Source organism: Macrobrachium nipponense, chromosome 14 (genome assembly GCF_015104395.2).
Source record: "Macrobrachium nipponense isolate FS-2020 chromosome 14, ASM1510439v2, whole genome shotgun sequence".
In the NCBI taxonomy this organism is placed as follows: domain Eukaryota; kingdom Metazoa; phylum Arthropoda; class Malacostraca; order Decapoda; family Palaemonidae; genus Macrobrachium; species Macrobrachium nipponense.
The window spans coordinates 77,646,426-77,673,942 of record NC_087207.1 but is presented as its reverse complement, the minus strand read 5'-3'; the positions used below and the strand labels follow the sequence as shown (position 1 = coordinate 77,673,942).

At 36.8% G+C, this 27,517-nt stretch overlaps 1 protein-coding gene across 1 annotated transcript; it reads left to right on the top strand.

Moving 5' to 3' along the window:
* Window positions 1-661: 661 nt before the first annotated feature.
* LOC135226605 (dynein axonemal assembly factor 1 homolog) lies at window positions 662-21,903 on the top strand. Its single transcript, XM_064266311.1, is given in 10 exon segments — window positions 662-914; window positions 8,694-8,785; window positions 12,396-12,617; window positions 13,592-13,734; window positions 13,911-14,074; window positions 14,668-14,753; window positions 16,229-18,073; window positions 18,076-18,987; window positions 19,390-19,472; window positions 19,924-21,903. Coding segments are annotated over 10 exon segments (3,783 nt in total). The 5' UTR covers window positions 662-771; the 3' UTR covers window positions 20,017-21,903.
* The last annotated feature ends 5,614 nt before the right edge of the window (window positions 21,904-27,517 follow it).

The window sequence follows — 27,517 nt, the reverse complement described above, 5'->3', positions numbered from 1 at the left end:
TGCGTAAGTATTGTGTCATGCGAATGCTAAGGTTTCCGAAAATAATTCTTCAGAAAACCTGGAGTCATAAACAGTAATTCTCTGGACACGCACCTTCCGTCGACGGTTGTGGAAAATCTGAGTTATTAATTCGTTTATTTAAATCTAAGCTCGCAGTATAGCAGATAATTATTTCGCTTTTATTGTTGTGACTTAGAAAGCATTAACAGCAATAACAGCTTTGGCCAGAACAACAGAGAGAGCTGCAGCAATACAATCACCGGGGAGGTCAACAACAATGACAATTGCATCAGCGAACATTATCACGCAACTTGCAAGACGAAGAGATCTGTCTCACAAATCTAATCTATCGACAAAACCTTGTATATATATGTGCAGTATTTCCATCTCGACCACATTTCATAATGTACGGTACGAAAATATTGGTCAGAAATGAGAGAGAGAGAGAGAGAGAGAGAGAGAGAGAGAGAGAGAGAGAGAGAGAGATAAAATAACTCGTTTTAAAAGAACACCGATTATGCAGAGAGAACATTTCGTCAAATTCCCACCAGATGTCAGCACCGACAGACCCCTCGAGAAAAGCGCGTCGTAGTTGCCATGGCAACGGACTGTTGTCTGCGGCGAAGCAGCTGATTCACGAAGTTAGGCGATAACAGCGCAGCATCTGGTACCGCAAACTCATCTCTGCCACTTTTGTTCTTTTCATTTCCTCCCTTTTCCTTCGTTCTACCTATATGAGTGAGAGAGCAAACGGCGCTCAACGCTGCAGAAATGGAAGACGCGTCCCCAGTGACAAAGGATAATGTTGACCCGTCGGAGGAATCGGAAAAGGACACCCGAAAAGGAAAAGGCGGGAGTGTTCACAAACCCGCGAATGTCGAAAGCAAAGACGAGAGAGAATGGAATGGTCCTAGGTAAGGCGAAAAAAGCTTTCTTCCTGTTAACTAATCAAGGCAGTGAAATTTTAATTAATTAATCTAATGTTTGCTAATTTAAGTGAGGAGTTGTGATCGTAAATTGGGCAATGCTTCAAGCTTCAAAAAACTTTGTGGATGACGATTGCCAGATTTTCACTTAATTCTGATATTTTTCTGATTATATATAGATATATATAATATATATATATATATTATATTATATATATATATATATATCAATATACTATATATATATATAATAATATATTATATATTATATTATATAGAATTAAAGATTATAATATATATTATAAATGAGAGAGAGAGAGGGTGAAATTTCGCGAGTTTTATATATATATATATATATATCTATATATATAGTATATATATATATATATATATATATATATATATACAATAGACATGTATATGTCAATGAATGTGTGTAATAGATATATATATAAATATATATATATAATATATATATATATATATATATATAGATATATATAGAGCGTGTTCCTGTGCTCTTTCTTATTTTCATAATTGAAATGAAAATTTTCCACCAGTAAGTTATTATAATTTTCTCACGTCATGAAAAGAAATCTCTCGGTGTCATCCACCTTTCATGACCTAAATTATCAACCAATCAATCATAAGGGATGTATAGTCTCTCTCTCTCTCCTCTCTCTCTCTCTCTCGCTCTCGTCTCTGCTCTCCTCTCTCTCTCTCTCTCAACCTACCTTCCTACCAATTTTTCCTTGTCAATCCAAGATAATTAAATGAAGAGGTTTGATTAGTTAAATATTCTCACAAACATAAAGACAAACACGCACACACACACACTACACACACACACACACACACATATATATATATATATATATATATATATATATGTGTGTGTGTGTGTGTGTGTGTGTGTGTGTGTGTGTGTGTGTGTGTGTGTATAGAGAGAGAGGGAGGGAGAAAAAGAAGAAACAGACTGATGTTCAGCGAGTGTAACTATAGATTTCGCATGATAGAACTGGTGTAATGAAGTATAGAATATTAGATTAAGATGTTTGATATACATGAATTTCTACTAGCATTTATAGCCACACACACGGTTCATATATATATATATATATATATATATATATATATTGCGGCTGACATGGGCTAGTTGGTAGCGTAACGAGATCCTTATAGTAAGGTCCGCTGTTCCAGCCTGATTTAGCTGCTCCTGGGTGCCCCGGCTGTGAATGGGCATCAGTTAAAATTGGGCCTGAAAGAAAAGGGCGCGGGTAAAAGGTGTATAGTGAGTGCATATTTGTGTACGTCAGGTCATTTTAATTTTGGATTATATTCCTATTTAAAATTGTACTCTCGTTCTATATTCATTTTTCTTTCGTTTCATCTCCATTGAGATTACCTCTATATTTCATTTCCTTTCACTTTTGCCTTCAGTTTTAGAAAGTATTCACACTGCATAAGCTGTAATTCATCTTTTTGTCGTCATAAGCTTTCAATTAATCTTTTCGTCGTCGACAGCTTCTGCTATATTTTATCACTCATTCCATTCGGCTGCGTTTGAACTTGACAGGAAAACACAGAGTGAAATCGAAGACTTTTGAATTGGAAATACATCAACTCTCAAGTGAATATTGCCTTGTCATTTTCAAGATAGCGTATCTCATAACTAGAGTTATGTTGATATCATGACTATAAATGTCGAAATCAAAACCATTATGTTATTATGAATTATGTTTCCATATTACTATTGCTGGTTCTTATTCATTTATTAGTTAATTATTTATTTATTTATCTTTATATCTATTTATCTATCAATCTATCTAGGTAAGAAACTAGATATGGAAAAAGGTACATCTTAATTTTAAAGGAAAATCACTCCTTTCCAATTTCAATACTTGATCCAACTCATACGAGAGAACTGAATACCACTAATGGCGCAAGCGATAACCATGAGTAATTATGCGGTAAACGCCGAATCCGTGAGAATATCACGAAGGCAAATGGAAGACATATGTGAAGGATAGACAAGAGAGGAAAAAGCCGAGGATAACTTTCGTTATCAGTTATCATATTTTTCAGCAACATCCTACCGCACGATGACGGTCAAGCAGATACGTGAAACGCGAGATGTTTTTCAAAATACTTTTTAGGAAATCTTAAGTTCAAGAAATATTCACTGCCTGAAAATATCTGATACTTGTCACGAAAAATCTACGGCGATTGGGAGAATATACACACGAAAATAAATCCTAATTTAAGAGTGATATACTACAAGAATGTAAGCGCTCGTCTGTGTTTGACAAATTTCTCTCGGTTTGTAGAGCGGAAAGTGTATCCAAAATATTTGCCTGTGATATATTCCATTTCATTCCCTTCTGTCAACAGTTGTCTTAATCATTCATTCGTGTCCATCATCGGGGCTACAATGGACCTAGAGAGAGAGAGAGAGAGTTAGCTACCGAGTTGTTACTATCAGACCATGTAAGGCATTTAGTTTCATGATTTTATGTAGGTGATTCCTGACCCAGAATTAAGATGACACGAACATTAGGGCTGGGGGCCCAAGCATGTTAAATGAGGTCACGGGAAGAGGCGACCGACCTGACCTCTTTATTAGCTTCCCTTGGCAGTGAAATTTACAAATGACAGCCTCAGGAGACCCATATATGTGATACCTACATACATACATGCATACATATATATATATATATATATATATATATATATATATATATATATATATATATATATATATGTATATATATATATATATATATATATATATATATATATATATATATATATATATATATTGACTGGTAAAAATGTTCTGTTACAACTGAATTCTAATAAAAGGAGCTCATATAAACGCCCAAAATATAGAAAGTAAGTACTACATTTCAGAGACTGCTGTCTCTCTTCAGGTAGATAATGAATGAGAAAAGTCTCAGAAAAGGCGGATCTCTTCGTATAAATACCACCTTTTCTGTAACTAACCTCATTCATTTTCTACCTGAAGAGAGAGACAGCAGTCTCTGACATATAGTACTTACTTTCTATATTTTGGCGTTTTATGGGCTGTTTTTATCACATACATACATGCATATATATATATATATATATATATATATATATATATATAATATTTTAAATATATATCAAATATATTATATATATATGTATAAAATAAAAAGTATGTATGTATGTATGTATTCGTGTTTCGGTATAGTATGGAAGAAAAGGCATCAACGGTGTGAGTTTCCATTAATTCTAATACATTAATTATTTTGGTAACTGTTGTTGCGTCCAGTTTCAGGCTTTTTTCTTACTAAATGCGACATACTTTTCAAAAACGTTTTCACGATCAAATGATAAATTGCGATTCGTGAATTGATATATTTCACTTTATTGTAAAGACCGAGGTAGGCTATGCTGCGGAAAACAGAACCTCGATCTTCCATAATGATTGATCGTAAGTTATCTGGCATCACCGTAAAAGGGGAACTGATACCGTCAGACTTCAAGGAAAATGTCAACGGTCTCATCGCTTGAAAGTGGATGGGTAGAAGGATCAGGGAATAATACAGGAGGTAGAAATTCCTTCGTTACTCTGGAAGTGGATGGTATGAAAATTTCGAAAAATTCATCAAACCGACTGACCATCGAATTTGCTTCTCAAGACTCAGTTTGCCCTCCCAAGCCATTGAAATACGTAATAATAATGAATAATAATAATAACAGAAAATTCACACGCCACTGCTTAGACCCCTAGAGTCCCAGACCTCTGTAAGTACTGCATCGTGAAGCGTCATCAAGGCAGAAGGGAAATCGCCATTTCGAAAAATATCTCTTGAAGAGGGACGTCCTAGGAAACGACTGACGTCCAAATGACAGATCAGTTTTATCTATGGTCAGACCAAAGATAGGCAGCATGTGGTGCCATGTAATGTCTGACTTTACTAACAGTACCTTTTCTCTCCTGAGGGTAATAAATCACACAATTCCAGGTGCTGTCGGAAAGAAATCGGCTAGTTAAGTACTCGTATATCTTAGTTTTACCAGACCACTTAGCTGTTTAACAGCCCTCCTAGGGCTGGCCCGAAGGATTAGATAATTTTACGTGGCTAGAAACCAATTGGTTACCTAGCAACGGGACCTACAGCTTATTGTGGGATCCGAACCACATTATATCGAAAAATGAATTTCTATCACCAGAAATAAATTTCTCTGGTTCCGCGTTGGCCGAGCCGAGAATGGAACTACGGACCACCGGATTGGTAGCCGGGCGGGAAATCCACTCGTCCAACGAGGAGCTATCAGCTAGTTCTGACACCAGGTATTGATTATACATTGTAAGGAAGTACAGACCTACTGATTTATGGAGTCCTGTAACGGAAGCATGGCGTGATGCAGGACAATTAGTTTTCTTCTTTTATTCTGAACTTAGCTTTAAACAAAGTCACTTCCCCGTAAGGGGGGTGGCGGGTTGTGCAATTACCTAATTCGGTACTTTACACCGTCCCTTCCTTAGGGCCTTGTCACTCCTTTTATTGTGCCCCTGTTCGTATTCTCTTTCCTCGATCTATATATACACGCAAAGTCTATGTTTATGCGCATTCCATGACAAAATCCATGATAATTATCCCTCGTCATTAATCAATTCCGTCTTTCAATTCCGGGAAATCGGTTTCCTGAGGACTGCATTAATCCCCAGGCTATAATTAGCTTTACAGTTCATTCCATGCCTCGTTAGCGTGGCGCAAATTCTTTCGTAATTTGGATTCACCAATTATTCGATTATGTTTCAACGTCACCGCTTTCCATTTATGTTTGCTGGTTCATGATAATCGAGTTATGTTTCGGGGAAAGACTCGGTTGGGGATTTGGATGAAAAAAAAAAAAGTCTTGACTATGAAATGGTGGAAGAAGAAATTAACCCTTATATCATTTTGCACACGCTTTGTATCCCTGTGTCAAAGGGACGCCGTGTTTAGTACTAGCCAATCGGGGATCGAAGATATCGTTTATTTATTAATATAATTTACCGTCCACACAATTTGGAAATGGGTGTATATGATACTTTGATCACCCCCGATGGACTATAGTAGGATGTATGTTCCACCTCTTCTGAGGAATACTTTTGAAAGGCGTATCACTCTGGAGAGAAGGAACATACCCAACCTATGTGACCTCTCTCGAGAGACTGAGAGTTTCCAGCCCTGTGATGGCTTATCAACAGCCAATCAAGAGCGTCGTAAGGGACTGGCCTTGACATTAGATGTACGGTTGATGTGAATCTGTTATAGTACAAAATGCGGCCCCACTGAGCTTCCACTATGTTTAGTACGATAAACATAGCACCTCGGAGGAAGTGGATTCATCTAATCAGCTCTGGGACGTTTTCTTGGATTACCTTAACCCGCCCTCCCTCCCTCCTCTCCACTGGCTGCGTGACATTAATAGGAGCCTTAGTATGGGGTGCCTCACCACCATGAACATCTCAAGGTTATGCATTCTACAGCGAACACTGACGTTATCACTCCTTCAGCTGAACCATAGCAACACGGAGCAGCTATAGTCTTCATGCTCAACTTTTACCATCTACCAAACAAAATTTGGAGTGTGACCCACATCTGTGGCAAAAAGGAACGCGTACGTGTTCTTTTGCTCTTTCTAATTCACCTCTCTTATTCTGCGCCTTAAAACATTAACTGAATCACCACCATATTCTTCTGACTCTTCTTCTTCTTGTTCCATCTCTTCTTCTTCTTTTTCTTCGCAGGTTTACAGGACGTCAGATGTTGTCACGCGATCTCCGAGCTCACGTTTGTAACCTTCCTTCAGGTGGAGGGAAAAAGTCCCTCCATCACCTTAATCTCGTCCCGGTCTTTTGCAGGTTTATTATCATGATTTATTCATGAGAGTTTCTTCCCTTAAAGACGCTCTCCAGGCCAGCGTCTACCGACCATTCGAGGGGAAAAAAATCTTGCTGCTTTTGCCTGGGATAATTCACCTCCCGTGGAATGCTTCTAGAAAACCGTTCTGAGCCTCGTTTCATTTGATCTGGTGGATCGTGTCAATTAGAGGGAGATAAAAGAAGAAGAATGCTGAATAGATGGAACAAGGAAAGAAAGGGGGCAGGGGTAAAGAAAATGGGAGAAGAATTATGCCTAAAAAGGTTGTGATATCTGTGACATTTTGCGATTTGCACGATTTTCATTATACGCTGCTCTCAGCTCATTTCCAAATGCATTCCTGTATCGTAGTAAGCTTATGAGTGAATGCATATATGTTTCGGTTTATGTGCGTTCGAGGGACAAGAGAAGTAGGAAAGCTTTCAGATGATATAGCTACTATTTCCGTTATGGCACACGTAGCTTTAGACGCAGTGGTGTTACTGATATTTCAGAGCATAAGATAGTTAATAAATCATAAGAGTAATGAGTAACTACAACAATATAAAAAAAGATAGATGACTAGTCAACGAGGAAGTTTGTTTTGAATATCGTGACACTTTTTTTTATCTCTTATTACAAAAATGCAATTATACACCAATAATTTACATTGTTTGGATAATTCTGTTATACACAAATTATAAATATAAACTTAAATAACATTTTGTTTCAAAATCAATATAAATCAAAATCAAAACATATAGTTTAAAAATTCTTTGGTTACATACTTGTAAATATTGCTTGTATATCTATATTTAATATACATCCTTTGTGCTTCTAATTTATTTTTTTAAAAGAACAATTACATTTTGGCAGCTATTGTTGTGTTTATAACACATCCACAAACAATACAAATAGCCGGTGATCAACAAAATGGCAGTGTTTTTATCAACAATTGATTTTGCTTCTATATCATAGAATAATAATTTCAAGAAACTATAATCATTTAGTTTACAGCATTTCTTAAGAACAGAATTAAACCATTTCACTATATTTTTCTTTTCTCTACAGAAGTAAAGAATATGCATTTGATACTCGTTTTCACCACATTGGTCACATTTTGAGTCTTCTTTTAATTTCAACATATGGAGCCTTTGTTTTGTTGATAGTGACTCATGAATATACCTAAACACAAATTCCCTTTCCTCCACTTTAATGATTGTGCTATTAACATTTCCCCAAATATTTTTCCATTTAAGTGTGGGATAATTTTTTTTCTACCACTGGGGCTTCTTTCCTCCAAATGATTGAATACATTTCTCTGTTATTTATATATGGAAAGAGTTTGTTGTGATATGCTTTCCTAATATCATCTACTGCCAAAGAATAGTACTCAGGGTAAAATATGCTATTTCTGATAAGTTATCTAATTGTAACATACCATTCAGTCTTACAGAACAATAATACCTAGTTAACCCGTTACAGTTTATTAGACTTTTTAAACAAGTTACACTGAATATTGATCTTGCCTTTTCTTCAATACTTATTATCCCTAAACCTCCTTCTAATTTTGACAAATGCAGGGTACTGCATTCGCCTTTTGAGCTTGTTTTTTACTTAACGGAAGTGTGTTAGCTACATACCACATTTTGGACAATATCAGAGAGTTGATTATTAGTGCTTTCTGGTAAAGTGTTAGATACCTTTTACACAAGATGTTAACTGCCTTTTCAATTTTTTTCTCTATATCTGACCAATTTATTTCACAAGTTTCCGCGTACGAATTGCTGAAGTAAAGGCCCAAAATGTTAGCACAGTCCACAACTTTGTCGTGACACTAAATGCCTCTGCCTCCTTCTTCCTGCAGAATGACAAAGGAGTCCTTGAAACAGCTGTGCAGAGAACACGACCTCTACTCTACTCCGGCTCTCAACGATGTTCTCTACCTCCATTTCAAAGGTATGTACTACGCGCCAAGGGCCTGCCATTTGGACGCTCTCTCTCTCTCTCTCTCTCTCTCTCTCTCTCTCTCTCTCTCTCTCAAGAAACTCGCTGTCATTTTGAGCATTACGTCTCTCTCTCTCTCTCTCTCTTCCTCTCTCTGTTCTTTCTTCAGGGGACTTAGACCACCTAAGACTGCGTTGTCGCTCCCTGTCTCTCTTATGGTAATGGGTTGATTAGTGAGCTGTAGCCACTTTTAAGGCGAACTTATTTATTAGATCTTCTACCTTTTCTTCTTCTGCTACTGCTGTGTTTCCCGCTTCTCACATTTCGGAGAGATTGGGATTACAACTAACGGCTCTTAGGGACGGGGATTACAGCTAACATCTCTTAGGGACGGGGATTACAACTAACATCTCTTAGGGACGGGGATTACAACTAACACCTCTTAGGAACGGGGACTACAACTCGCATCTCTTAGGGACGGGGATTACATATACTATCTCTTAGGGATGTGGATTACAACTAACATCTCTTAGGAATGGATTTACAACTAACATCTCCTGGGCTTGGGGATTAACAACTAACATCTCCTGGGATTAAAAGCGATTACAACTACTCTCCTGGGATTGGATTACAACTAACATCTCCTGGGATTGGGGATTACAACTAACATCTCCTGGGGATGGGGATTACAACTAACACCTCTTAGGAACGGGGACTACAACTCGCATCTCTTAGGGACGGGGATTACATATAATATCTCTTAGGGACGGGGATTACATATACTATCTCTTATGGACGGGGATTACACACACTATCTCTTAGGGATGTGGATTACAACTAACATCTCGTAGGATTGGGGATTACAGCTAACATCTCTTAGGGACGGGGATTACAACTAACATCTCCTGGGGCTGTGGATTACAACTAACATCTCCTGGGGATGGGGATTACAACTAACATCTCCTGGGGATGGGGATTACAACTAACACCTCTTAGGGACGGGGACTACAACTCGCATCTCTTAGGGACGGGGATTACATATACTATCTCTTAGGGATGGGGATACGGGGATTGCAACTCATATCTCTTAGGGACGGGGATTACATATACTATCTCTTCAGGATGGGGATTACACTTGGGATTTTTGTACCTTTGTTAAAAACATTTATAATTTTTTAGAATCCTTTATGAAAAGTAATTTGACCTACTTTCACTGAGTTGTTCGAGTTATTTCGCTCTCTCTCTCTCTTTAGGTCAGATGGAATATTAAAAAATCGTTTTTTCTGTAGGGTGAAATGTTTTCTCTCTCTCTCTCTCTCTCTCTCTCAACATTTCAGTCCTTTCCATTCTTCTTCATTTTCTTTTTCTTTTTCTACCACTGCGTCGCATTTTGCTTGCCCTAGGTTGAGGAGTGAGGGATAAAGATTATATATATATATATATATATATATATATATATATATATATATATAATATATATATATATAAATGTCATTACATATACTCATACACAATTTGCACATTTTATTACACATGAAACTTTATTACACCTAAAATCACTTAAATAAACGAACAGTCTCCCAAGCACGTCAATGCTGTTCTCAAGAAAATGGAATCAAAACCAGAACATTTAAATTAGTCGAATTGTGAGTCATTCTCGAATGATATCGCGCATATTCAAAGAATTAAAAAAAATTGGTCCGGTTTTTCAAATAAAAAACAAAAAAAAAATCGAAATCGATGGAGGAATCTTTTCGTAACCAAATCACGTCATTTGATCTCGGCAGACATCTTATAACAGGCTCGTAATTCCAGTGGTTCCTCCAACCACAAAATTATGGACCACTACGATCACAAGCAAGAGGAAAATGGTGAAACCCCCCAAATTCTTTTTTTCTGTTTTTAAACTTTATGGACCACGACGTTCACAAGCGAAACTAAAACGTGAACCCCCCAAAATTAATATGTTTGTTTTGTTCTTGTTTTTTTTTTGGCAAGCACGAGATGTTGCACACGTCAGTAGGCTAACGTATTAATGCTAAGTGTGTGTGTATGTATGTGTGTATATATATATATATATATATATATATATATATATATATATATATATATGTGTGTGTGTGTGTGTGTGTATGTGTGTGTGCGTGTCTGTATGTGTGTGTGGGTGTGTGTGTATACACACACACACACACACACACACACATATATATATATATATATATATATATATATATATATATAATATATATATATATATATATATATATATATACATAGCAAAGAGAAAGATTATCACAAGAACGAACTGTCTGGCGTAGACGCGTTGAGATAAAGACACGAATTCAACAGAGAAAATCGGCTGAAATGACAATTATCAAGAGAAATTGATTCGGAATAAAATGACTGATAATCCCTACCGTCAGGCAGATAAGACTTACCTGATGTCAAGGATAAATATTCCCCACTACAATTTGGCGGTTCTTGGAACTTGCTCGCCACAGAAAAGAAGTCATATTTTTCCGGTGGGTTTCCTTTCCTCCATATTTGCAGGGCGGATAGATGAATCATTTCATGCAAATACTCAGTGAATATAGACGAATTCATATCCTTCAGCCAGGCTCCATTAGATGTATTCTTACTGAAAAGACCAAGGTTGGTTAAAGATAACTTTGCGGAAATGACTGCAGGCTTTTCTCAGATTTTAAAATTTCCAACTGGTGAAAATATTCTTATCTAGATTCAAATTTGTGCGTTACCAGACCTAACAGATGTTCACGTCCATTGAGTTGCACGCGAAAGTTCGAATCTTGCTTCATGTAATCATATTTTCTGTGCATAATATGATAAGAATGGTTTTTGTAGGACGTACGAATCCATGGGCATGGATGCGGATACATAAAAGAGAAAAAAATATTCATTTGTTGACAGCTTCTTATTTTGGTGATTTCTTTTCCTAAAAACAGTAATTGAAGATTCTGCATTGTTTGCGATGAGGCAACTAACTGCACTATGAGATTTTCTTCCAAATTAGAATCTTTTCCGAAAGAAGCCGATTTCTTTTCCGTGCCGTTTCTGCTTCCTCCGTTCAGTAATCCGGGATCCTTTGGGTATTTTTAGGATTTTCATTGTTTACTTCAGTGTGGTCCTCGGTAATTTACTACTCAGGAATGTTGAAATTGCTCACACGCACTACCTTCAACTGACCTAAAAATCTGACCAAATCTGGCTTTTTTTTCTTTTTTAGCTCCGTTTACTGTGGAACAGTCTCTCTGAGGGGGTCATGAAATCGGAATTTTAAAATGTCAAGCAAAATTGCACTGTATTGCTTACCCTGTTGCTATTCCTCTTGCATTTTAATAGTTCTTTACTAATTTTCTTATCTTTTTAATAAGTGAGATATCTTCTTTCTACATTTCCCTGTACCTTCTCCCAGATATTGCCAAATATCTCTCCAAATAATCCCAATGTCTTCCTTTCTTTCTACAACAACAGAACAGGTCACCCCAGACACTGCCAAATATCTCCAAATACTTCCTTTCTCTCTATCCCTAACAGCTTAACAGGTCACGCCAGATATTCCCAAATTTAATATTAACGCCCACTCTGCCCATTCACCCGACAGGTTACACTGAGATCGAGAACCTGGAGGAATACAGCGGACTGAGATGCTTGTGGCTGGAAAACAACGCTCTGAGAGCCATCAAGGGCCTGAGTCACCTCAAGTACCTGCGGTCTCTCCACCTGCACCACAACCTCCTGACCTCTCTGGACGGCATCGAGAACCTCAAGAATCTGGTCACCCTCAACGTGTCCTACAACATGATTACCAAGATCGACCATATCTGTAAGCTGATAGACAATAGGTGCCCCGGCATAGGAGCAATAGAAGGGAATGTGGAAGGGAATAATAAGGGAATAGGTCTAGAGATGGTTCCCATCAAAGCTTTGCTTTTTATTTTTAATGATGGATGATGTCTGAAGTGGAGAATATCAGCCGGAAAAGTCGATCACCCACTTCAAGCACAGAGAGAGAGAGAGAGAGAGAGAGAGAGAGAGAGAGAGAGAGAGAGAGAATGCAGCAAAGTGTCATAATCTGCTAGCTTTTTTTTCATAAGCGCGGGATAGATGACTCATTTATCCCTTTTCAGTTTCTTCTGATTTCTGTTAAAGAAAATATGCTTATTTCCTTGAAGAGCAGCAGTAAGGGGAGATTTGTATTACGATAGAATATAAAAGCAGGTGGGAGAACAAGCCATTAATGTATTAATGGGAATAGTTGGTCAGCCCACGGGCTAAACAGTGTAATATCTATACATCCAGTTTTCTTGATTTTCTTGCTTTACATTTATATACCATTTTATTTTTTTGGCGTTAAAGCTTATGAATAATGATCGCATCTTATAGGAGTTTCTCCTAGGGGTTTGAGAAGAATGATCTTGTCTTTCCGTAAACTCAAAACCTATCTTAAGTTCTTTATCTAACACCATGTCTATCGTCTTCGGTACGTCACTGTACTATAAAGTCTATATATATACGTAGAATCTAGTGGTCCTTTTTGACCAGTCCTCACTTTTCGACCAGTCCTCACTTTTTGGATACGCTTCTTACCACAAAGCCTTAGATACAAATGCAATTGACATGAAGTAATTCTGTTGTTCGTAGCGGGATCCGAACCCGCATCCAGAGTATCAGAACGAGGTCGCGTTGCCGACCTAAAGACCAGTGACGAGCGTATGCCAAAAAGTGGGAAGAATTCGAGAAGTTGAGAGGGCGTCGTGGTTATCAAAATTACGTATGCACGTCATTCGTCTTCCTCAGCTGGTCTGAAGCAACTGGAAACTCTCCAGATGAACCACAACCGACTGCGCTCGCTGGAAGATGTGGCTCAGTTGGCCGAGTGTCCTAAACTGTCCTGCATCGATCTCTCTCACAACCACTTGGCCAACCCGGAAATAGTGCAAGTAAGGTTACATGAGAACCCAAGACGGGGCTGCTGCATGAACACTAAACACTCGTGCTTACATGGTTCAAAGTCAGGTTCCGGGTTGCCTGTTGCGCTGTGCTTTGTAAGTCTTTTTGCACAATAAACTGTTTCTTCCTCGTCAGCTTTCTTCACCATTCACTGGTTCCTTTTCAGGCACTGACTGACGTGAAGGAGCTGAGGGTCATTCAGCTCGTCGGAAATCCCGTGGTCCGCGAAGTGCGTCCTTACAGGAACACGCTGATCACGTCTTGCCCAAATCTGACCTACCTGGATGACAGACCCGTCTTCCCCGTGGATAGGGCCGCTGCAGAGGCATGGTAAGAAACTATTATACATAATATATAGCCCCGTTATTGCTGACAATCTCCATTTTGACCCAAGCAAGATTCTGCACTGAGTAGTTGATATTATTGCCGCAACTGGTTGGCGGATTGAATGTAAGATCTCTGTGCCCACTGCTACCAGGGGGCCAAAGTCGTATCCATTACGAAGATGTGATGCATGAGATGCCAAAATCAGTGGCAAAAATTAGGGCTGTTGCATTACGAACAAATCCTTTGAATAAGCCACAACAAAATGAAACAGTCGATACGGTGTTTTTAAGTTCGTGAACAGATACAGTTGCTCTTGGTTATCAATTAGGAGTCACACTAACAACAACACGAATGATATCCATTTTAGCTCTAAATATTTAGCTACTTTACTAGCATGATGGTCAATGATGCCAGAAACATGGTCGTGTGACTACTCCTTCAAAACCTTGAACATTAATTATGTTTCCTACCAAAGAAGTAACATAGGTTAAAGCCACATTATTACCAATTCAAGTAACAGCGCTCATGACTCAAAAGTTTTTTGATTTACACTTGATGGAAAGAGCCCCTCTCCAGTAATGCCCGTTGCTTTTCAGGAAAGAAGGGGGCATAGCAGCAGAGAGGGCGACAAGAAAGGAATGGCATGAGAGAGATCAGCAACGTCAACGAGACTGCGTTAACGGTTAGTAACAATATATGATCAATTGAATTTGTTCTTCCATCTACTTTTCTTTTCTTGCGGAATTATAATTTGAATTTGTTTCCATTTTCTCTTTTCTTTTCCCTTTTCTGGCATTGTTAAATTTCTTCAAGTTTTCTTATCTTTTTTGGGCCTTTTTTGGCTGTTACTGACTCCTTTAGTTCTCTATTGGTATCTCGTTTTAGTAATTTTCTTTATTGCCTGACATTTTTCCACTTTTGTTTCTTCTTTTGGTTTTCATTTTACTTATAATTGTTACTTTTACTTCTATTCTCTTTTCTTTTCCTTTTCCCTGTTGGTATTGTTGGGTTTCTTCTCAATTTTTGGCGGCTTTTACCGACTCACTTATTTTTCTATATTGTAATTTTGTTTTATCATTTTTTTTTTTACTGCCTGACATTATTCAGTTTTGTTCCCTCTCGTTCTATTCATGTTTTTCTTTGCACCCATTATTGATTTTCATGAATCACGAAATGATGCGCCTTTGACAGTCACCGACGTTAACTGTTAATTAAATGTGACTGTGTCTTCATAATTTATTATTAATTGCCGACGAGAAATGTCAACACAGCTGTTCGATTTCTGTCATCGATCTTCTCAATAACCAAATTACCAGAGTTCATGACGTTCTATGATGCTAAACAGACAACTGAATTTAAAAGAACGATATTTCAGGCACAGTGTTTGTTGTTTTCATAACCATCAAAAGTTTGCTATTTATGGAAATATAATTTCCTCACTTTATATCCTACGTCGCCTCACTGGGAATTCGTTTCATATACAAAAGTCTGTATTAATCCAGTCGACGCACACTTTATATATGAATAGGCTGTAATTATTTGTACGTTAAAAAAAGAAAATGAAATTTCATTCGATTAATACGGATTTTAGTCTTCAAGGAAGAATTTTATTTTGCGGAATAGGAGTTTGTCTCTCAATTTAACATAAAGACCAGACATGTTTACAATGACGAGATATTTTCCCCTATCTGTGTCATGCCAAAGGGAGGAGGAATATTACTTCGTACAGTTATCCAGCGCTTGCTACTTACGGGGATTCATATTGCCGTTATGTTTTCCAAGACAGTGGGTAGAGAGAAGGATTATCAGCAATATCATCAGACTAGTTTCGACAGTCATTTATCAAGTTTATTTGAAGACAGAATGTTTAGATTTGTCAAAGACAAATTCAATTTCAGACAGACGTAACATTTAATTGATCAACTCGATACGTAATTCTTGTTGAATTATCTTCTGACTCTCAACGGTGATTTACCAAATTCAATGAACAGCAAAATTCTGACTTTATTGCAACTCCCGCTTCCATTACAACAACAAAGTTGATATATTCACACCCAAAATGAGTTCTAGAAAGAGGACTCCAATCAAAAGACAGCTTTTTACTAAGAAATTGTGCAGGTGTTCTCTTTCATAGTGAGCATTTTTGTTTATTTTCAGATGTGCTCAAGCTTCGAGAAAGAGTACTAGCTGAGAGAGAAGAGAAGAGGAGGAAGGGCAGGACTGACTTTGGCATTCATGTGGAGGACACAGGCGAAGAGAAATTCTACGCCCTCACTCCAGAGGCCAAGGCTTGGGCTAAGGACCAAATTAAGAAGATGAGTGAGAAGAAAGCTAATGCTGCACTCAACCAAGAAGTTGATGTTGAGTTTGACAAGCAAGCGGATTTGGAGTACAGAAGGAAAGAGCTGATTGAACTGAATCAGTTGGGTGAACCTGATGATGAAGGGTTTCAGAAGCTCCTTGACAACATACGTGATGAAGAAGAAAATACTAAGAACTCTGAGATGTCCAGTGATAACTCCACTGGCGCCGTGGAAAGAGTCACTAAGATCAAGAAAAGGGTTACTTTTGCCTTTGCTGAAGATGAAAACAGCGAAGAAGATGAAAGTGAAACTGAAGATGGAAGTGAAAACGAGGTGGACAGTGACGACGAGGATGTTATCATAGATAGAATGAGACAGAATGAGCAGACAAACTTTGAACAAGACACGAATGAGGGCTCAGACACGAAGGAAGAGTCAACGGAAGTCAGTGTTGTTGACTCTCTGATCTCTGGCACGGTTATCGATGCTAACATCCAAGAAGAATTCAGTGACAGGGAACCAAAGAGTAACGAAGAATCCGGTCTTAGCATAACAGTTGAGAAGTCCCGAACAGAATCATATTCCCAGATAAAGACACCAAAGGACATAGAGTCGCTGTGTCTAGAAAAGCTGCAAAATCATATAAAGTCAAAGACTCTTACTAAGGTTGTCCATGTAGAAGAATTTGAAGTAATGCCAAAGATGTCTAGTCGAGAGAGCACCGACGAAATAAAAGAGGAAGTGGGGTGTAAGGTTGACCAAGGTCATGGTACACACAATTCCGAAGACAATATCAATAAATTAGCAAATGACATAAATCAGGAAGAGGATTCTGTAATCAATAACTTTTCTGACGAATGCCTTAACTCACCAGCAATAGTAGAAGGAACATCAACGACAAAGAATGAAGATTCAAATAATGAAAATGCTTTGGAAGGTGAAAATAAAGAATCTCAATATACCCAGGGTGGTGAAGAACAAGATGGTACCAACTTAAATTGTTCAGTGAGCAAAAACAAATTAGAAAGCAGCACAGAAGCAAGTGCAAAACTGGATGACATAGGAAATCCCTTTCAAAGCCAAGCTGGAGAATCTCTTCTAGAAAGATGCCCAAGTGGCCCTGAAGAAAACAAAGGCAGCAGCTTTAATCAAGATTACATTGCAGGAAAAATAAAAGGTAAAATATGTTTACAGGACAAGTTAAACATAGAGTTGAACCCTAAACAAAGCAGAACAGAAGAAACAACTGAAAAGGAAGATGATAGGCTACATAATGATGCTGTTTTGATAATGTCAGACGAAGAGTCATTTTTGCACAGAATCAACCTAAACGCGCCAACTATTTGCTCAGAGTTTTCTGACAATACTCGAGAAGAAAGTTGTTCTTGCACATCCTCCAACTGTTCCCACAAGCAAGAAGATGATGCATTATTATTCAAAAGTTGCAACAACTTCTTGAAGCTTCATCCACCTAAAGTTGATAGCTTGCCCCCAGACATGGATAAGGACGAACTTTTAGATGACATCTGGACAGTCAGTGATACAGTGACTTTTGAGAGCTCATCACCCTCTGATTACGAAGATGATTCAGAGGATTCGAAGGGACAGGGGTATGTCCGCCAGTTTGTTGCTGAACAGAACTTCAATGCAGATACAGAATCTGACATCGAGGATATTTTGGCAAAGATGGAATTTGACACAAGCACCTCCCTACAGAATATCGTTGTGAACATTTTACCGAAAAGGGAACTCCTGAATCACATGAAAATGGCCTCCTAAGAGATGAAGACATACATGGAGTTGAAAATGACTTGAGTGCAACAAACCCACCATCTCTTTTCGGGGAAAGCTGGGTAGCAGAAGCCACAAAAAGAATAAGAGAACAAGCATTTACTAATGGAACAGACAAAAGTTCCAACATCAATGCAGATCATGAGAGCATCTCTAGTGATGAAGCTTCCAGGGAACTGAGAGATGGTGAGGAAGTAAAGGAATTGGTGTCGTCGCGAGAAGACTCAGAGGCCGAGGATAATGAAAGCTCATATGAAGAAGAGTCTGTGAGCTCACTGTCAGATTCTAGTATTGCAGGGGAACTTGAATATCGTGGAAACACTACAAAGCCAATAAGCAGAGAAGAGTTTCTACCGCAAAAACCGACGAGAACTCTACTGATTGCTCAACAAACGGAAGGGAGTGAACTCTCCTCTTCATGCTCAAGTCTCAGTGCCTCATCTCTCACTAACTCGTGCAAGAGTGAAAATACCCTTCATTCTCAACCACTCCACAGACATACTACAAGTATTAATGCTACAGACGACAAAAGCTTCCAAGAAAACCTAGGGGCGATGGATCAGATTCAGCCATCGTCACCTTCACCCGCGTCATCGTCTTCATCATCTTCACCATCGCCAGGCAGTCCCAGGAGTGATACACGGAACAACAGCAGCAGAGCAGTAGTACCCCCAGCATCAAGGCTCCTCGTTCGGAGGGACCATCAAACTCTTGTGGACTACGGACCTGCGGAGAGCCAGAGCCAGCGCAGGGAATCTATCTATAGCACGCGCGCTGCTCTTCGAAGTGCACATGAAGCGTTTGTCAGGGGCAAAAACATAGGTACGTCTTTCCTTTTTGATATCATGTAGTTTATTGCGCTTAATGAACTTGAAATCTATGTTCATCACCATTGAGTAATTTAAAAAGTGAGCCAGTTCAAAGAATTTTCTTGCATCTTGGTGAAATAGATGAAGTCAATCAAAAATCCCTTTGCAAAAAATATTTTTTGCTTCATATTTGGAATGACAATCAGTTGATAGGTCGAGACACCATAAGACCCTGTTATAGTGTAGAACAGGAATGCTGATACAGTCACCTGATAAATCAAAATGTCTTCAGACCTTTTTATAGTACAGAACCAACCTGTGCATGACTTCTTGTCACGTTTGTACTCCCTAGTCATTCATCAGTTATAATGCATAACCTTCAAAGTCAACTTCCTGGTATTTCTCTCTACCATAGGAAACTTACTAATCACAAGAGCAAATAGCGAGAACGACGAGGACTTCCGAAACCTATGGACAAATAACACTTACAATACTCAGGTAAATATATAATCTACTTGAAGAACCCTCTCTCTCTCTCTCTCTCTCTCTCTCTCTCTCTCTCTCTCTCTCTCTCTCTCTCTCTCTCTCTCTCTCAAACTAGCTATCTATTCGCATAAGTATCAATCCTTAATATTTATACATACAGAGAAATTAGACTAAAATAATAAAGAGGAAAATTCTCCAAAGAATGAATCAACATTGCTTTACGGAAACCCTTTAAAATGCGGGAAATCTACTCGAATGTTTATACATTGGGATCATTATTAATCAAAATACATTAGAACCGATATCTCACTAGCCAAAATAAGTCAGTCAGTTTCCAACAGAAGAGAATGGTACAAAAGCTATAACGTTTTTTTTTTTTTTTTATATATTGGTGCTTCAGACTAGGTTTTTTGTAATTATTTGTATTTATTTATTTAAATATCTTTTTATTAATTTTTTTTAGACTGTCGGTTGGCGAAATCGGTCCCCACTTATTCAACTGATTGACGATAACGAGGAAATTGACGAAGTGGATGAAGAGGAGGAGGTAGAATAGACGCAATAAAGAAGAAGAAGAATAAGAAGAAGAAGAAGGGGAAGAAGAAGCAGAGGGACAATGAGAATGAGATGAACGGTAGAAAGATGAAGAAAATAACGCCAAAAAAATAATATTAAGTAACTCGAAAGATATCACGGATGGAAACCTCGAAAAAATAATTAAGTGTCTTTTTTTTCAGGGACAAATCAATTTAAATTCATAGCAGTACGCAAAGGGTAGCATTAACGAGACGAGTTACAATATAAAAAATTCATATATCTATAGACTCTGGGACCCAACAATTTTATCATAATATTTTCTCATTTATCTGTAATTAACAGCATTATGATCGAAACCACTATTAGATTGAGTTAAAACTTGCGTAAACATTAAAGCTTTTTTGCTGACTAAATTGTTACCCATTAAGCACCCACAGTAATGAATGATAATCTCCCGTTATTCTGCGGTTTAAGGCTGTGTTGGCACCAAGCGAACCGAATCTATTCAATTCATGACGAATCAACGCGATTCATGATTCGCCACACTAACACCAAGCGAATCGAGTCAATTCCAAACATGGTGTCAACGGCTACATTAAAATTAGTGTAGCACATCAAGACGAACCATGAATCGTGTTGATTCTTCATGAAATGATTCCATTCGATTCGCTTATTTAAAAGGTTACATCGAAATTAGTGTGGCGAATCAAGACGAATCATAAATCGTGTTGATTCTTCAGGAATTGAATCGATTCGATTCGCTTGATGGACACGCAGCCTAAAAACTAATGAGAGATATATATTTAACGAAGAGTACCCCCCTTATCTATCTTCCCCCAAATGGGCCATCTCTCATTAACTTAAGACTGGCCCTCTAACTTAAGACTGACAATCTCTAATTAAGTAAAGACTGACCATCTCTAATTATCTTAAGACTGGCCATCTATAATCAACTAAGACCATCTCGAACTTAAGACTGGCCATCTCTAATCAACTAAAGACTGACCATCTCGAACTTAAGACTGACCATCTATAATTAACTTAAGACTGATAAAACATGGCTATTCTGACACTTGAAATAACAGTTCTCTGTGCACAACATTCAACCTGTATCTAATATCTTACAGCGCAGAGAACGAGCCCTGAAAAAATTTATAATAATTAACAATGAATATTCCTTAATATTGCTTGATTGTTCAGCGAGCGAACACTGAAAATAACATTTGATGACAAACTGTATCCAATGTACTATGTGCCATTATTGCAAGACACATCACAGTTTGAAGTAACCTTGCGCATTAAATTAATTCTTTTAGACAAATTTGGTAGTCATCACGTTTTCATTCAGCTTGCGGAATTTAGATCATTCTCAACCTGGATCATTCCTTGAATGTTTTTATTCTGAGTTTTGTCATTTCGGAAAATTTCATGAAGATTAAGTTTATCAGGCGTTTGCCTGCTTTATTTAAAAAAAATGATAGGCATAGAGCAGTGGTTCTCAGCCTTTTTTTGACCCATATGTCAGAATGTCATTCGGGTACCCCAGTCCCCCTCCCCCCAAAAAACCGTACGCCTCTCCTTTCCAAAATTGTCTGCCTCAAAAGGTGCATTCCAAATAATCCTTATTTTCTTCCATATTAGTACATAACCATTACATACATAGATTCATTTTACGGTGTAGTTTTACGCATTGAATAGCGGCAAATGAGCTGTGGAAGCTTTTTAGGTTTGATATGTGATAAATACTGAACTTAATGTGGACAGACCCCCTTCGTGCTCTTGGGAATGCCTTAACTTTTACGTCACAAGTCTCAGTACGACGTCAAAAGTTTCAGTCGTATCATCACAAGTCTCTAAAATCACATCTTAGCAACCAAAACATTTTTAAAATATTCTTTTCGCTGAACATAATATTAGCGCTGTTTTTTGTTTTCATTATAGATAACAGTATGTAGAGTAAGGTTCTGAACTTCGAATGCATCTATTTCTTCGGCATTAATCATAAGAATTTCTGATTATTATTTTTTCTCTTTTTAGATTTCCAGGTATACTACATAACGCCTTTATTAATGTTTTTCGTAGTGACACTTGCCATTAATTGAGCGTTTCAGAAACAGAAGTCGTGCCTCAGTCTTCTGGCGTTTTTTTTTCTCTCTCTCTCTATTTTCGATGCAATGTACAAATTTTCTAACATGTACCATAGACAGATATGCTAAGATAGAAGCAAAACAACTCTCTAGTTCCATGATGGCATCAGCTTTGTAAGACAGCTACTGATTAGAGTCTGAAGATTAGCGATAAGAGCTCAATAAGAATTTAGTGCAGAAATTCCCCGCATCTCAAATGGAATGCTCAAATCTTCATACGAACAAGCGTTATCTGACCTCCAGCTTACCTGGGGCACGTGCTAAAATCTACGGTCAAATAGCGCGTTGTTTCACCAAAGAAAATTAAACTAAATATGCTAGATTTTATTAAAAGTAATTGTTATATACTGTTTAACACACACTCTATTTATCTTATACATTTTTCATTCTAATAAATATATCATATATGTCCTATCCTAAAATTCCTGTATCTTTAACTCAATGCGAAACACGTTTTTCAGACCTTTTTAGGCATTTCCTAAGGGCTTTCCTACAACAAGAACAACAACAGCAAGGACAACAACAACAACAACATAGTAGTTTGTAGGTTTACTCCCCGAGTAAGCAAAAATATGTGAACTTCATCACAACACTGGTGAAAAGCCAGAACATCCTTACTTTCACAAACTATACATTAGCTTTTGACAGCGTAGTTCGTCTACATTCATAGTCACTGATAATCTCTTGGAGTCGAAGCTATACCAGTTTCCAGAGAGAGGTCGGTAGAAAATCGATAGACATTTATAATGTTCTCAAGAATGTTCTAAAAAAAAAATATGAACAAAAGCAAAAGTTTGGTCCCATTCACGATAAAATCTGTGAAGAAAACTAGATAGATTTCACACACACACACACACACACACACACACACATATATATATATATATATATATATATATATATATATATATATATATATATATATCATATATATATATATATATATATATATATATATATATACATACATATATATATATATATATTATATATATACTATATACTATATATATATATATATAGTATATATATATATTATATGTATATCATATATATGTATACACACAAGATGAAAATTTTCACAGATTTTACTAGAAAATGCATACGCTTTTGGACGAGTAACTCTATAACAATATTGATTATTCTCTGTATAAATATATACAATGTTGTAAGTGTACATACTTACTGATTATATAAAAACATGTATATATATATAGATATATATATATATATATATATATATATATATATACAAAATAATTATCATTTACATTTCTGACTTAATACACAATATTTATAATTCAAAGATTTCTAACAAGAATTATAACTCGCATTTTATCAGCTTAGCCAGTTCTCTGCTTCTTTTGCTGCGATTTACAGAGAGAATGCTTTCTTGCTTTTGACAAGCGTAGCAATGCATTCAATGTACAAATTTTCCCAACATTCATAGATATAAAGGCGATGAAAGTATTCTCAGATATTTCATTAAGTTGAAGTTAACAACAGAAGAACTCTACTTAACTTGCACGCTACTCAATGTAAATATAACCTTACGTGAAATCTGAAAATAACTATAATTGCTTTGATTCCGCGTCGTAAGCACGTCTGCAGTTACGTCATAGACATCTATATAATGACGTCATGTGGTTACCTTCGAATATCAGCAACTGTTAGAACGTGTGAGGCTTTTTTCTTATTCCTCTTTATACCTTTTCTTACTGCGATCCTTTCCAGACAGGTGTATTATAAGGTCCCAACATAACAAATATCAATAAAGAAATAGTACAACGAGATTTCTTCTTCTTCTGTTGTCCCTGTCAGTCATTCGGGAGCAAATTTCTTTCTTCTGAACATTGATGTTCTGAATTGCTAGGTTGAATGGGGTATTTCCAAAAGTCAATATATACTACATATTATATAATTAATATATATATTATATATTATATATATATCATATCTATATATAGTATAATTATATATATATATATATATATAGATATCTATAATAATTGATTTATATATATATATAATATATTTTTATATATATATATATATATATATATATATATCTTATATATATATATATAGTATATATATATATATATATATTATATAGGTCGTTGCAGGACATAAGGCTTTCATTTTGAGTAAAGGCAAACAAAAGGTTGAGTCAGACAAGGACGAACTGGGAGAGAAAAAACTTGAGATTAATGAACATCTAAGAATGGGGAAAAGCCACTACTTTAAGTAGTCAAAGATTTGTTGAAAGAGTAATGTAGATAAAAACAAGAATAAGCAAAGATTTCCTTAATAAAATACATTACTGAGGAAATCTCTAAAGAGACTGAAGCCATAAATGTCAACTAAGTTTCTAATTTGAAGAGTTGGTGAGAGTAAAGGATTTATATGATGGGAGGCAGAGCTAAAAGATAGAGGAATGAAAAGGGTTAGAATAAATTTCAGAATGGTCATGCAATTTGCTACTTAAGATGTTAGGAGGGAAGTGAGAGCAGATAATGAAGCACAGCTATGACAGCGTAACTCTACCCTAGTTTGACGAATCGTCACAATAAACCATCTTTTTCCCATCCTGTGAAAATTATCTTGAATGATTCTGATATAATTCGGAGCTTCTAATTAGCTCATCCTTCGAGGAAATTTGGCTTGAAAGTGTGATAACACAGACAGCTGAAATTTAAATATGTTTCAGGGTATTAAAAACTGAAATGCTTTGGCTGGAAAACTCGAAAACATTTGAAAAAAATAGGATACGCCAGTTCGTCAAAACAGGGACGAACTGGGCGGCAGATCTAGCATGTGAGATATGCTTGAATAGCAGAAAGGTTCAGAGGGATTGAAGAAGGGGGGTGGGTGGTGCTCATATGTTCTTTTGCGTGATGGGGAGAGTGATATAGGTGACTTTAAAAACTAACTGTCTAGCTTAACTTTATATAACTAGGAAAGGGTATGGTGACGATGTAACTACGAAAGTAAGTCATTCTGTGCAAGGTTCACAATAACATAGAATGTGAGGCTACAAAAATGTATACAGGGAACGTGAAGGATGGATGGCTGTGGAGGTTAGGTCCTCTTTTCAGAAGTTTATCTTGTCACATTCTGTTGTAATTACTTAGTTGGACTGAAGATGAACCCAGGATAAGGATCCAAAGTTTTTTTTATACATTTTTTATAAAGACTTACATTCTACCATTGATATATTATTGTGGACCTCATACAAAGCTACTCCTGTTCTCGGCATTGAGAGTTCTACGCAAAGTCATATGACGGACGGATATCATCCCACCTGCATATCCCATTGAGGGCAATGACTGCTTCCAAGCTATACCAAAACCTATTCACCTATTCTCAAGATAATTTCCAATTGTGCAACCATGTTTTTATTTCAAGCACGCTAACGCGAATGAATATATTACAGGCCTCCCCCAACCCCCATAAAAACAACAAATGCAATATGGAGAAGATTAATAATGAAATTATAAACTCAAGAAACTTTTATTTTGTTAACTGTGTAAACTGAATCAAACTCTCTCTCATACAAAAGGAGTATAAAATCATTATTCCTTACAGAATCACAGCAACATGGTATTGGCATCGAATAGTAAACTGACCATCAAATGCAAGTTACTGATTAGGTTTGAAATTGATAGTGAGATTCTCAATGGATGCACTAGGCTTAAGTGACACTATTTTCACTGACAGGTTGATCACAATTACACAATTCTGCAAGGATTATACAAAAAATAAATTTTTATGATGAGACTTAACCTGAAAGCGGATTTTGCAAGCCTAGTCGTACACTTCCATTTATTTACCTTCCCATCATGGAAACGTTATGCGTTTCCATTTTAAGGATAAGCTAGACGAAACTGCTGAAGCTATTTTACTTATCAGAACGAATAACAGATTTTTTATGATATATCATAAGCAACTCACGCGTTCTGTTCTTTCTTCTTGAAGTAGAGTGAGCTAAAAAAATCAGATGAGGGCAAAGTGATATAAATTTCCTCCCGTCTACCAAAAAAATATTCTCATTTTCTATACTTTTATTGTGACAGAAAACCATTTTATGGTAGACCCTATTATCCCGCTTAAACTACTAGCCAAGGTTTTAATCTCCCTAAAACACATCTGCAAAAAGAACTTATAGACTATACTGCATTCATCCCCTATAAAAAAATAGTGCATATTATGAAAATGAACGCTTTCAATCATAAGCCTTTTCCGTCAACTACAAAGCATATGCTGAAAATACTGATTTGCAAATGTTATTTTCCGATAAAAATCTAATACTATGACCAGTCTCATTGTAGGTTGTTATATAAAGCATCATCTCGCATGCTAAGTCCTAGTCCAACAGCAAAAAGCAGACCTCTTACTTCTCTTATATATTCTTCAATACATTCCTTATCAAAAAAGAGAAAATTGACATCAAACAGATTTTGTAAGCTTGCATAAGAAGTCAAATTGGAGATGATATAATGATTAATATGGTACTACAACAACGTAAAGATATATTTATTAAAAAACTACAACAACGTAAAGATATATTTATTAAAAAGCTTATCTTAGCTACTAGAAATTACTACTAGAAACTGCAATTTTACTGTAAACATATCACGTGTAATCTGCAAACCACTCGTTGTTAAGAAGAAATATCTACTGGACAGCAGAAGCCATCTAACAGTAGATGCAAACCTGTTCCTTGCTAACCTCAACCGGCAAAAACAGAAATGGTAAATAAACAGACAAACAAATTAACAAATAAATAAACAAATAATCAAATTAATAAATAATTAAAACAATAAAGATAAACAAATAAATGGCATCATGTACAGAACAAACAACAAAAGTACCTACTATTTTTTTGTCAGACTTTCTTTCAATTCGAAATGATGGCAAGCGAACACATACACACACACACACACACACACACACACACACACACACACACACACACACACACACACACAGAAAATAGTGCAATAAAGATGATACAGGGAACTGCCTAGAGAGGCAGCTAAGAGAAGCTCAGGTGATGTGTATTTTTTGACGAACCAAAAACTCCTGAATTGCTCATCAATTTCAACGACTGATCATCCTCGGTACATCTCAAAATATTTTGAGCCTTCTTTGCTACTGCTTCTATGTATCTGCACGTCCCCCTAATTTTATTATTATTAATTTAATTAACGCATACTGCATAGATAATGCCTCAAGAGCTTCAATTTTTTTTTTTTCAACATCCATATTTCCCTTCAGAAAGGAAAGGTGGCTCAAGAATCTATTTATACATCCCAAAAGGGGTAAAAGGACTACAAATTGAATAGACAACAAGAGGAATTATCGTTAGAT